This window comes from Plecotus auritus (genome assembly GCF_963455305.1).
Source record: "Plecotus auritus genome assembly, chromosome: 6".
Lineage (NCBI taxonomy): Eukaryota > Metazoa > Chordata > Mammalia > Chiroptera > Vespertilionidae > Plecotus > Plecotus auritus.
Window position 1 is genome coordinate 86,311,735 of NC_137773.1, and position 13,117 is coordinate 86,324,851.

Consider the following 13,117-nt stretch of genomic DNA (forward strand, 5'->3'; position numbering starts at 1 on the left):
CTGCTTCAGTGGCTGGAGTGCAGATTTATTCTGTAATATTTGAGTAAATTTACTCTGTTTACAAATGGCCTCAACCATCCTATGCTAGGAATTGTTTCTTGCCATCTTTGGTCCTGGACTGGCCGTGCTAAATGAAGCCTGAAGAACATGCTCCTTCTCCAGCTGCTGTTCCGAGCAGGCCAGGGCAGGCCGGGAGGGAGCATCTACTCTCCAACACCACTGGGGTAGGATGGGGCTGGAGTGTGGATTGTGACCCCCAAATGGGTATGCTTAATGTGTTTACTGCAATGAAAAACGAGAACGGGCTTGGAAGACTCGTGTCTTTACTGTCATTTGTAGTCCTCGTGGAATCCTGCAAAGGACACAGCAGAGCCTAAGGCAGAACCCAGCTGGCACTGGGAAAGAAGAGGCATCACAGTGCACGCACCGTGAGCTTCAGTGCCTTCCAGCAGAGGAGGTGTGTATTTAAAGACATTCTTTCTGTCTGATTTCATCTAAGTCTTGAACACTAAGACCAGACAAACATTGTGGTCATCATGGATTTTGGATTTCTACAGTCAGTGAGTATCTTTCTTGCCACTTCCTCCCCCACCACCACCCCGCACACCTGGCGAGGGCCGAGGTGGGCCCAGCGCTCCTGCTTGACGTGAATGAGATAAAATATTGGGGACCAAATATACTGCAATATACATTATTAAGAAACGTTCTAATAACAATTGGAGCACAAAACTATTGGTATAAAGAGATTTCCAAAGAGAGAAACTATTGCATTGCATTAGATGGCACTTCCTAGACTAGAGGTTTGTCTTTCTTCTTTGCAGTTGCTTTTGGGACAGGACTCTCACACGGAGCAACCAAGTGCGTGTTGCTATTGGGACACAGATTGGGAGTTTAAAGTTCAGGGCTGTCCAAGTCCTTGGGATCTGTTTGTCCCCAGAGATCTCAACTTCAAACAGTTCCAGATGGGACCTGCCCACGGTCACCGTTCTCCAGGATCACCAATTCCAAGGCAGGCATTCTAGAAGATTCTATGGACCACACTGCAGGCATGGCTATTTGTGCAGATTTGGCGGGATGGCGGGCTTCTGAATGCACCACTGGAACACTGACTGCCTTGGCCCCCTTGAATCAGGTGCATTGCAGACTCAGTGGTTGGCTTCATGTTGGCTGTAACCTTGGACAGAACCACAGTCCTTCCTGGTGCTGGTAATCCTTCTGGTGTTAATTCTTAGACACAGCGGGCCTATTTCTGTGACTTGTTCTTTGAGCCACATGGGGCCATGGACTACCTGCCATCTAGGGACACGCTGTGTGGATTTTTGGAGTCTAGAAGTGGGGTCCCTAGTATCTCCCTGCTTCAGCACAGGACAGGAGGCCAAGGACAGCCTGTCTACGAGAGGCCATGGGGTGCAGTACGGAGACACGCCTTTCCATCACAGGGGCACCAGAGCAGGGTCTCCGTGGATGAGGTCAGCGTGGGACTGACCAACAGCTGTGAGACACCTTTCCTTCCTGGGATCTGCCTGAGTTTTAAAAATCATGGTGAAAACTGGACTGAGCTGAATGGAGAAGCCAACGCAGAGGTGCTGACCTGCCCAGCTCGGTCTTTCCAGCTCGGCGGGGCGTGTGGAAGTGGCCTGAAGGTCACAGTCCAGGAGGAAAAGATGATCCGGGTGGCCCCCAGGGAGCCACTCAGGTACTCAGAACCAGGTGTGACCTTCGGCTGTGGTGAACAACAGTTTTCTTGGGGAGGAATAGCATGTCCTTTCAGGGTGCACATGCCCTGGGATCCTGTGAGTCAGAGTCAAGGTCACTTCATGTAAGAGGCACGATTGTTGTGGAGCTCGAGGAGGCCAGGCAGGCCTGGGGAAGGGCCTCAGTGCTACATACCCTACAGGGAGTGGTTTGGGTCGCTGCGCTCCCGTTTTACCAGGGGCTCACCCAAGCTGCGGGCATCCGCATCAGCCTCACTGCTCCGGTCTTCACTGATGTCATCTGTGGGGTCAGTGTTGGGGAGAAAGGAGTGAGTGGGGGGCGACGGGAGGGAGGGAGAGAGAAGCACATCCTCAGAGGCGCCCAGGCATGAAGAGACCTCAGCTCTGGTCTGGTTAACCTGGTCCTTTTTGGCCTTCTCATCCGTGACTTCTCTTGACCAGTGCTCATTTGCCTGGGTCACATTCCTGGCAGGTTTTCCCTTGGTGCTTGGTCTTCCCACCCCTCTGGGGACAGGGAGTAGGTCAGAGCTGGGGGCCTTTCTGCCCCGCTACCCCTTCAAATCCTCCTCCCACCTCATTCCTAGCTGTGGCCCTGCTCCTTGGAGCCTGATGTGGGTGCCCATGAAGTGCCACACTCAAGCAGGAGAGGACAGGGCTACTTGGAGGCATTACTGGGACACCTACTGCTGCCAGGGTGTCACCCTCTGTCTGGGTGCCAGCTCCTGAGGCCCTCAACCCACCCGAGAAGCTGCTCTGATTTTCCACCAGGCCATTCACAGGAGGAAGCCCATGGGAAAGCCACGGACACACCCACCTTTGTCCAGCAGTGTCAGTGACAGGGAGGCGAGGTCGTTGAACTGAAAGAGAGAAGACCAGAGTCAGGGCCCTCTGCAGAGTGGGTCCTCGTGAATGTCAGCAGTGTCACCCACCCACAGTTAAAACAGGCTTTCGCTTTGTAAGTGAGGGGTTCTTACATAAGAAGTAGCTATGATGCTATGTGTCCCCTCTGCCACTTTCTGGGTTGCGTCTGAGAGCTGCTAGAGAGTTGAGGGGGTGCTGACTGCTCAGGCCAGCAAGGAGACAGGGGCTGTGGCCTCTGAATAGTGACAGTGAAGGAATAGCTGGCATTTATCAAGGGCTTATTATGTTCCAAAAGCTGTATAAGTATAACCTCATTTCTTCCTCAAAATAATCCCACATGATACCCAAAATAATTGAAAACAGGTGTTCAAACAAAAACTTGTACACACATGTTTACTGCAGCACAATTCACAATAGCCAAAAGGTGGAAACAACCCAAATGTCCATCAATAGATGAATGGACAAACAAAATGCTGAACATCCACACACTGGAAAGAGCAAAGCCACTAAAAAGAGCAAAGCACGGACACCTACAACATGGGTAAACCTTGAAAACATGATGCTCAGTATGAGAAGCCAGACACCAAAGGCCACATAGTGTGTGATTCCATGTGAAATGTCCAGAACAGGCAAATCCAGAGACAGATTCATGGTTGCCAGGGGCTGGGGAGGAGGATGGGGATGGGGCTTCTCTGGGTGATGGACTATTCTGGAATTAGATAGAGGTAATATTGCACAACACTGTGAATGTACTAAATGTCACTGAATTGTTCACTTCAAAATGGTTAAAATAGTAAATTCTATGTTATTTGTATTTTACCTCAGTGTTTGAGGCCTCATTCAGAGGCAGGGTATCCTGCCCAGAGTGAGAATAAAGAGTAGGCCGAGGAGACAGGATCTGAACCCAGGCCTGCAGGCTCTAGCATTAGAGCTCTTTCCTGCCCACTGTCCACTGTGTCATGCTCAGCAGACTCCCTCACCCCTGCAGGCTTCTCTGGCCCTCACCTCTCCCATCACGGCAATGGGTGTCTCTCCGGTTGCCTTGGCGACACGGTGCTCCACCAGATAGAACATGTACTCATCATACAGCAGGCGGATCAGGTGGAAGGAGCCGAAGCTGGCGGCGCTGCGCAGGGTGAGGTCTCGGATCACCATGGAGCTGGGGGACAGGCAGACAGAGGCTAGGCACCTTTCGGGAGCACGGAGCCCCACCAGGCAGGCGAACCAGGCTTTTCTTCAGCTCTGAGGTTGTCTGGGGACCTCTTAGACCTACAAGGGGCATGCCAGTTGCCAGACAACCCCCATGTCCCAGTGTGACTCAGGTGGGGACAGGCAGATGGGAGGTGAGCAGGAGCGGTGGCTCTAAGAAGAGGCCACTGAGAACATAAAGGTGACAGTCTCTGACATAAGCCTTAGAGACCACCTTTGGTAAGGAGTCTTTTCAGTGCTATAATGACTCCCCAACAGCAGGCCACCTTTCCTAGCCTCCCCTGTATCCTTCCCTCCTCGGTCTGTGGTTTAGGTACCTAAAAACAAGACAGAATTTCAGGGTGTCTTTGCCTCTGGGGTTGGCAAACTAAAGCCCAATCCAGACCAAACCTAGCTTACCCAGCCTGTTTTTATACAACCTGAGCACTAAGAATAGCTTTTACACTTAAAATGGTTGGGGGGAAAGTCAAAAGAAGAATTATTTTGTGACCCATGAAAAGTATCTGAAATTCACGTTTCAGTGTTTATAAATAAAGTTTTATTGGCACACAGCCATGCCTGTTTGTTTACATGTGTGTGCCATGTGCCAATAAAACTATTATTCAAAAATACTTAGTATCGGAGAAACCAAGATGGCGGCATAGGTAAGCACCTAAACTGCTGCCCCGCACAACAATTTCAAAACTACAACTAAAAGAGAGAACGGACACCATCCAGAACCACAGGAAAGCTGGCTGAGTGGAAATTCTACAACTAGAAGGAAAGAGGAAATCTCACGGAGAAGGAGCGGCAAAGAGCTGAGGTACAGAGAGACACGCGCGCAGAGAGAAAGGGCGTCGGAGTGCCTGGCTGGCTTTCTCTGGCGGGAGGGGGAAGGAAGCCCCCGACTGCACTGAACCCCAGTTCTGACTGCACTGAACCTCAGTTCCAGGCGAAACCCTGTGGACCCAGGCTCACACAGGTGGAGTTTGGACTGTTAGGTACAGAGAAAGGCACACGAAGACTCAGGGGAGCCGTGGCGGCAGAGGTCTGGAGGCGCCAGTGTGCACAAAGACTGAATGCAGAGGTTGCTGCAGGCATTCCCTAGCGGAAGGGAGTCGGAAGCTCCTGACGGCACTGAACCCCAGTTCCGACTGCACTGAACCGAAGTTCCGGGCAAGCCCCTGGGGACCCAAGCTGAAATAAAAAAATATTATACAGAGACCCAACAGCAGACTAGAGGAACACAAGAATCAAGTCAAAGATTTGAAATACAAAGAAGCAAAAAACACTCAACCGGAAAAGCAAAAAAAAGAAAAAAGAATCCAAAAAGTTGAAGATAGTGTAAGAAGCCTCTGGGACAACTTCAAGCATACCAACATCAGAATTATGGGGGTGCCAGAAGAAGAGAGAGAGCAAGATACTGAAAACCTATTTGAAGAAATAATGACAGAAAACTTCCCCGACCTGGTGAAAGAAATAGACTTACAAGTCCAGGAAGCACACAGAACCCCAAACAAAAGGAATCCAAAGAGGACCACACCAAGACACATCATAATTAAAATGCCAAGAGCAAAAGACAAAGAGAGAATCTTAAAAGCAGCAAGAGAAAAACAGTTAGTTACCTACAAGGGAGCACCCATATGATTGTCAGCTGATTTCTCAACAGAAACTATGCAGGCCAGATGGGAGTGGCAAGAAATATTCAAAGTGATGAATAGCAAGAACCTACAACCAAGACTACTCTACCCAGCAAAGCTATTATTCAGAATGGAAGGTCAGATAAAGAGCTTCACAGATAAGAAAAAGCTAAAGGAGTTCATCACCACCAAACCAGTATTATATGAAATGCTGAAAGGTATTCTTAAAGAAGAGGAAGAAGAAAAAAGTAAAGAGAAAAATTATGGACAACAAATACATATCTATCAACAAGTGAACCTAAAATTCAAGTGAATTAAAAATCTGAGGAACAGAATAAACTGGTGAATATAATAGAATCAGGGGCATAGAAAGGGAGTGGACTGATAGTTCTCAGGGGGAAAGGGGTATGAGGGGTGCAGGAAGAGACTGGACAAAAATCGTACACCTATGGATGAGGACAGTGTGGGGGGAGGTAAGGGCAAAGGGTGGGGTGGGAAGCGGGTGGAGGGGAGCTATGGGGGGGAAAAGGAGAAACAATTGTAATAATCTGAACAATAAAGATTTATTAAATTAAAAAAAATACTTAGTATCGGATTCTTTTTAAAAAACAAAAAATGACCCCTGATCTCAAGTAACATGGCACCCAATTGGAAACCCAGGTCTACAAACACATCTGCCATGTAGTCCCAAACACTCAAATGCCCATTTCAGAGCTCACCTACTCTCAGTTAAGTCTAATCACTATTGTAAGCAATAAAAGAAACAGGCAGGGGCAAGAGAGGAAGGGAGACACAATGTAAATACAGACTATTACAGTAATTAAATGAGGGTTATCACACTGGAGTGTTCTGATGCCTTGGGCCTAGTAAGCAAACCAAAATCTAAGCCATGTCAATGTCTGAGAGTGAAACTTAAAACAAGGAGTCACAACTAGTTCCTAAATAAGGCAGCTGCTGGAACTGTAGCCAATCAAATTATGTCCCTGCTTTGCTTCCTCATCTTTTCCATAACACCTCGTCCTCGTTCCCGTTGGTGGAGGCACCTGACACTTTGGGTTTCACGCTGACCAATTCGAATTGGTATTTGCTCAAATGTTTGGAAATTCTAATGTGTCTCAGTTTAACTTTTAATAGGCTGAAAATGTCCATACTTGTATATTCACAATGGGGCTGCAGGGAGTCATTAAAGACAGCTGATAACATTAGTTTATTTAATCTTTTTGCATCTCTGGGCCAGCATGTAGATGCACTCTGAAGGCAGTTTTGTTTAGCCACAGAAAATGACAGCTGGCTTCAGTTGGTTGTGGCTTCGAGATGGCTTAAGAAGAGCAACCAAGGAAGGAACCCAGGTGGTGACTGTCTGTGTCCAAACTGGCACTTTAGGAAGTAAAGGTCACTTGAAGAACATTCTTGAATGCAAAGGGTGTACTTTTAAGTGGACAGGGTGAAAGGTCTCAGGGTTTGTGATACGTTTTCTCTTTAGGAGCTTCTCTGGTTCTTTATGGCCAACTCCCCTTAGGTAAATGAAGGGCCATGGACTGCAGGTCCCTGGGAAGGAGGCTCTCGCCCTCTGCTCACCTCTGCTGCCTCTCCCTCCATTCCCCACCCCCAGGAAGTTGTGCTTGGTTTGAGATTGTGCCAGCTCCCTTCTCCTGAAGCTCTTTGTCAGACACAAGGTAACAGGCCTGGACACTCATGACAACTCAGGCTGTTCAAACACTGTTTGTTAGAGGACCCCATATCCACATGCTTCAGGTCTCACCCCCCCATCTGTGGCCCACCCAGCTCGGTTCCAACCTTCCTTCCCCTGAACCCCCCCCACCTCCTCCTGTGTTGGTATTCTGTACCCCCTGCCCCCAACCTCAACATCTGGTGCTATGCTTCAGTTCAAGTAGCTTTTCTGAACCATCTCCAGGTATGTTTCGGGTTCTCCACACGGGCTGATAGCTTCCTGCAGTAGGAACATTAGCGGAACTCCACCAGGAGAAGCTCAACCTGAGCGTAGTGATCCCACATGAAGCCTGTGCCCATCCCTGTACCATTTTCTGGTGGAGGCTATAGAAATAAGTCCCTTAAGCCCAATAAAATGAAGTCAGGTAGTGTTTCATCCTTATAGCGAAAAGTGCCCATGTCACAGAGGCAAAGACCCCTTTCAACTTTAGCTGTGTTCTCGTTTTCACATTTCTAAATCATAGACTCATCCTACTGCTCTCGACTGGTCAGATCATGACTTTCCCTGAGACACGCCACCACAGGCACTCTGTCTCTGTACCGAGACTCAGAGGTGTACCGCCCTCTTCATCCATCATCTCAGTGTTGCTTCACAGTACTTTTTGGCTCAGTCGATGTTCCCTTATGTGACAATGGGGTGTTAAGCTCACAGCTGAGCCAGGCAGTATATTAGGCTCACATTTCCTTCTTCATTCACAAAACCCACATTTCGGGGCTGGGAAAGGTGCAGTGGAAAAAGCAACATCCTGGCTCTTGGGGAGTGTGCTCGATCACAGAGGAGACAGACAACAGATAGGCAAACAGAGGACGAGGTGACAGGTGACCATGAGAAAAAGCAAGGCATGAGCCACAGAGGATGAGCAGGTGCGTGCTTTTACTTAGGGAGGTCTGGGAAGGCTTCTCTGGTGATGATCCAGCCACATGGCTATCCGGGGGAAGGGTGTTCCAGGCAGAGGAAGGGCAGTGCAAAGACCCTGAGGTGGCAAGGCTAGAGTAAAGGATAAAGCAGGAGTTGGGAACAGGGAGTTACTGGGCAGTTGGCTGAGAGACCAGTGAAGTTTGTGGGTTTTTTTTAAGACCCAGATAGTAAATATTTTCAGCTTTGTGGCCACATGGTCACAACTCTGCTAAGGATCCATAAACAATGAGTATGGCCTAGTGTTAATAACAGTTTATGACCAAGTGCTAATAACAGTTTATTTGCACAATCAGGTGAAGGGTGGTCTGACCCACCAGCTGTAACTCCCTGTTCAGATGGATCACGCATGTCCTGAAAGCCTTAGAGTGGCTATCATTTTCCTGGGGTTAACTGATTCTTTCTTTCTTCCTTTCCTTCTTTTCTTTTTTCTTCTTTTCTTTTCTTTCTTTTCTTTCTCTCTCTCTCTTCCCCCCGCCCCTCTCTCTCTCTCTATTTCCATTGATTTTAGAGAGGAAGGGAGAGGGAGAGAGAGATAGAAACATAAATGATGAGAATCATTGATTGGCTGCCTCCTGCACTCCCCCTACTGGGGATCGAGCCTGCAACCCTGACATGTGTCCTTAACTGGAACTGACGCTGGGACCCTTCAGTCTGCAGGCAGATGCTCTATTCACTGAGCAAAACCAGCCAGGGACAACTGACCCCTTCTTTAAAAATGTTCAATTTCCCATGTATTTATCACTGAGACCAGGATCCCCTGCAGAACTGCTGGGCTGCTGTCAGCAAGCACAGTTCATGTCTTCTGGGCAGTGTCCCTCCTGAAGCCTCGGTTCCCTGCTCCCTTCTACAAAGGTTAGAATTGCATCTTGGAAATGGTTTTCCTTCAGAATTCTGAAGATACTGCTTTCTCTGTACCCAGACTCACAGGAGGAACTAGATCCTGAATTCTAGTTCAGTCAGAAGACACTGTTCTGGTTCTTAGGCCTTCAGTGCGGCCCGTCGCTGTTTCTTGGATGCCTTTCGGTTGTCTCCAGCCTGATAGTCCACAGGGATGCTCCGTGGGAAGGCTGTCACTCATGGTACTGGAAACACAGCGGCTTCTTCAGTTTGGAGACGGGTGCCCTTCAGTTCTGAGACAGCTACTTGATTATGGTTTTATTATTTTCTTTCCCTCCATTTTTCTTCACTTAAAATAATTCCTATCAGTTGGATAGTGAACCTTCTAGATCAAATCCTTTCATTTTTCTCACATTTTTTTCTTTCTCCATATTTTTTCCTCTCTCGTATTTACTTTCTGTGATAGTTTATGTGTCAACGTGACTAGGCTCTAGTGCCCAGTTATTCAATCAAACAGTGGTCCAGGTGTTGCTGTGGAGGTATTTTGTGGCTGTGATTCACATCTATCACCTCTAGACATTAAGTGAAGATTACCCTTGATAACATGGGCCTCATCTAATCAGTTGAAAGGCCTTCAGAGCAAAACGGAGGCTTCGCTGAGGAAGAAATCCCACCCATGGCCTGCAGTGTCACCTGCCTGAGTCTCCAGCTGCTGGCCTGCCCCACAGATTTCACACTTTCAGGCCCTCACAGTTGCATGAGCCAGTTCCTTGAAATACATCTCTTTATATATAGTATATATATAATAAAACCCTAATATGCAAATCGATTGGGCGGCAGAATGACCAGATTCTATGATGTGCACTGACCACCAGGGGGCAGACGCTCAATGCAGGAGGGAGCACCACTCAGCCAGAAGCCGGGCTCATGGCTGGTGAGCGCAGCGGTGGACAGTCAGGCGGTAAAGAGCGAGGGGTCCCGGACTGCGAGAGGGTGCAGGCCAGGCTGAGGGATCCCCCTCACCCCCCCGCACGATTTTCTTGCACCGGGCCTCTAGTTAATATATAATTATTTCTATATTCATATAATTATGATTAACCATAATGTATTTATATATATAATTTAAAATATATGTACCCTCGACACACCTGACCCTTGCTCAGTACCACTCTGCAGGGACACATGGACTGCAGGGGAACTGATGCCAGTTTCTGCCTCCTGCTTGCACTTGGCAGTGAGTGACTAAAAGCCTGATGGTTGCTCCCCGTCAGGCTCACTGACCTAACTGACCACCTCACACCACCTCCCAAACTCTTGCTCTCACTCATTGATCTGCCATCGTCTGCTCTCCTATTCTCCTTGTTCTGGGGATTTATGCCTTTTTACCAGTTCCTCTACTGCCACTTTGTGGGGTTTTGCTGGGGAGCAGAAATAAACACATGGACTCAAGCTGCTATGTTTCTCCAGAGGATCGATGACGATTTCTGTCTGTGGAAGCCTGCCACCTACTTTTAGGCCACAGAGGGCCTCTGGGCCTGACCCCGGGAGCCAGCCTGCCAGATGAGGCCTACAGGTTGGGCCCCTGGTTTGGGCTTTTGGCCACTGAAGGCGGGACAACCTCTGGAGCCCTCCACCCCTGCCCTCCCAGAGTTCTCGGGGAGTTCAAGGAGCACTTACCTATAAAAGGACCATTTCAGCAGGAACTGCCGGGCGGCCTTGGGGAAGCTGGGGCTGCCCGCATGCTGCTTCAGGACCTGCGTGACCACGTTGTCGAGCCAGCTGGCCCACTGGTCCAGGGAGCTCTGCTGCTGTAGGGTCAGCTTGAAGTCCTGCTCCAGCCGCTGCACCACGCTCTCCTTGCACTGGCATACCCACGAGGCTTGCTCCTGCAGGCGCAAGGGCAGTGGGTCAGAACAGAGAATCAGTGACAGCCCCCCATACCAACGCCATGGGTGAGAGCTCAGGGACCTAGACTGCGGCCATCTCCTGAGCACCAGCTCCAAGTCTGACCTTAGACCGAGCATGCACCCGTCTTCACCCGTGGCCTTTTCCAACTGCAGTCAAGCACCATTAGTACCCACTTCACGGGGACAGAGACAATGGACCAGAGAGGGAAACTGCCCCGGCATATAAGGACTTAAATCCAGGTTTCCCGGACCTATAGCTCCGATTATACCATGTCTTTGGGTTTTATTTTTGAGTGGTCAATTGTGAATATGTGTGTGTTTAATGGGTTAACCCAGGGCCTGAACTAGACATAAATACAGTAGCAGGATCCATTTACTGACAGCCTGAACTTTTCTAGGCCCAAAGAAAGAGCTATGAATGTGGCAATAGGAAGGCACATTTTTAAAGAAAATGAACGAAGGTGATGGTCATAACTCCGAGAGGCTGAGAGATTCTGAAGTGGCGACCTGTGGTCCTTGGGTGGGCCGACCCTGAATCTAGTTCATGCAGCAGAAATGTGCACTGGGTGTGCTATGGGCTGCAGATTGAGGGCTTATGCATTTTTCTAAAGGGTGGAAAGCTAGGCCACAGGGGTTGGGGTCATGCGCACATTGTCCCTGCTTTGCAGTCTGGTCCTGGAACCCCATCCAGGCTGTGGGGAACCATGTGGGGAAAGTCACCTGCACGTTGGCAAAGTCCACGCGGTTGAGATCGCTGAGCATCTGGTTGATCTGGGAAGTGTTCTGAAGCACGGCCCGGGCCGCCTGTGCCAGGTGATTGAGGGATGTGTATCTCCGCAGGGTCTGGGCGAAGGCGCTAACCACGCTGACCTGTGGCCAAAGATGGCATGAGAGGGTGAGCTGCACGCATGCAATGCACGTAGGGAAAGCCTATTCCCTCTTCTCCTTGGAGGGCATGGACTCAGGGACAGTTCAGGGGCAGGAAAGAGGGATGTACCCTTGTGACAGTCTCAAGAACTTGAAGAGTGAGAATCAGTGGACACAGATGTCACCAACACATCACGTGGCACCTATAGTAGACAGTGTGGCAACAGTGGGTTAGAACTCAATTCCATCAGCTCTCTGGAGTGGTTGGTGAAAATGCTGGTTCCTGGGCCCGCTGGGTCAGACTCTGTGGGGGTGACCTTGGGATCTGTGATTTACTGACTACATAGGTGGTTCTTTTGCTCCCTGAAGTTGCAGTATCACCGGCCTAACAGCAATTCCAGACTATAGGCAGGCAGACCAGATGCCCCAAATCTGGCCTCCTCTATACATGGCAACTCTAAGAAATGTGTGCAAGAACAATTGCAAGAAGTTATTCTCTTTTTCCCGTGCGGGCCAAATATCCACATTTAAATTCTGATTTGTGGCCAAGACTAATGTAATAAGGATACAGCAAGGAGATTAAATTTCGTCTTTTCACGAGCATAGAAATATTCAATCTGTTGAGAGCTGACCCAATGTGACACATCAAATGGCATCTTCATCAAGCCCCTCCCTGCCACTACCTATCCTACATCAGCAGCATCTTCAGGACTTCCTGAAGGGACCACTGATCCTCAGGACACACAGGAGCGACCGGCTATCCCTGGGACCCAGCAGTCAAGTTCTCCCAGAGCAGAGCGAAAGGAGCCCCCTCCTCTGAGCTACTCCCGGCCCCCTCCCATTACAGCACAGCTGGGCCCAAGGGGTCCCCAGGCCCGTGGCCTCTGCTTCTGGTCACCAGTGTGGTCTGAAGGCCCAGAACCCATTCCCAGGAGTTACCTTAGTCTGGATAACCTGTTGTGGGAAGTCACTCATGGCGTTCGTCAACCAGCCTTCTAAGCTCTTGGCAAAGTTACGAATGGCCTGTGTCAAGGTGCCTGGGAGATGGAAACACAACATTAACAGTGAGAAAGGCAGAGCCTCGCCTCTCAGGATCAGCTGTGCGTAAGAGATGCAAATGTAATGAAAGTTACCACCAAAAGCAACACAGAGGAAAAGAGAACAAGGGAGCAGCACAGGCATGGGGGATAATCTGGGACACTTAGTGAGCGGAGCCTGGAGTAAGGGTTAGGGCTGTCCAGACCGTTCATCTCTGTTCACCTATCTGTCTACACTAGGGGTTCTCACCCAGGCTGACCCTGCCCCCTGGGGGACATATGTGGTTCTCATGACTAGGAGTGCTCTTGGCCTTGAGTGGGTGGGGACTGGGGATGCTGCTCAACACCCCACAGTGCGCAGGACGACCCCACAGAGAGTGACCTGGCACAGTGTCAGCAATGCTGAAACGGAGAC

At 49.5% G+C, this 13,117-nt stretch overlaps 1 protein-coding gene across 4 annotated transcripts in view; it reads right to left on the reverse strand.

Annotated features, from left to right (window-relative positions):
- RFX2 (regulatory factor X2) overlaps positions 1–13,117 on the reverse strand; it is a 110,885-nt gene continuing 97,768 nt past the window's right edge. For all 4 annotated transcript variants that reach the window (XM_080674468.1, XM_080674469.1, XM_080674471.1 and 1 more), the window contains 6 exons: positions 12,605–12,702; positions 11,519–11,668; positions 10,569–10,777; positions 3,582–3,735; positions 2,530–2,572; positions 1–1,995 (listed from right to left, as the gene is read on the reverse strand). In XM_080674468.1, coding sequence (XP_080530594.1) covers positions 1,892–1,995; positions 2,530–2,572; positions 3,582–3,735; positions 10,569–10,777; positions 11,519–11,668; positions 12,605–12,702 — 758 coding nt within the window. In that variant the 3' untranslated portion in view covers positions 1–1,891. The remainder of the gene's footprint in view (positions 1,996–2,529; positions 2,573–3,581; positions 3,736–10,568; positions 10,778–11,518; positions 11,669–12,604; positions 12,703–13,117) is intronic.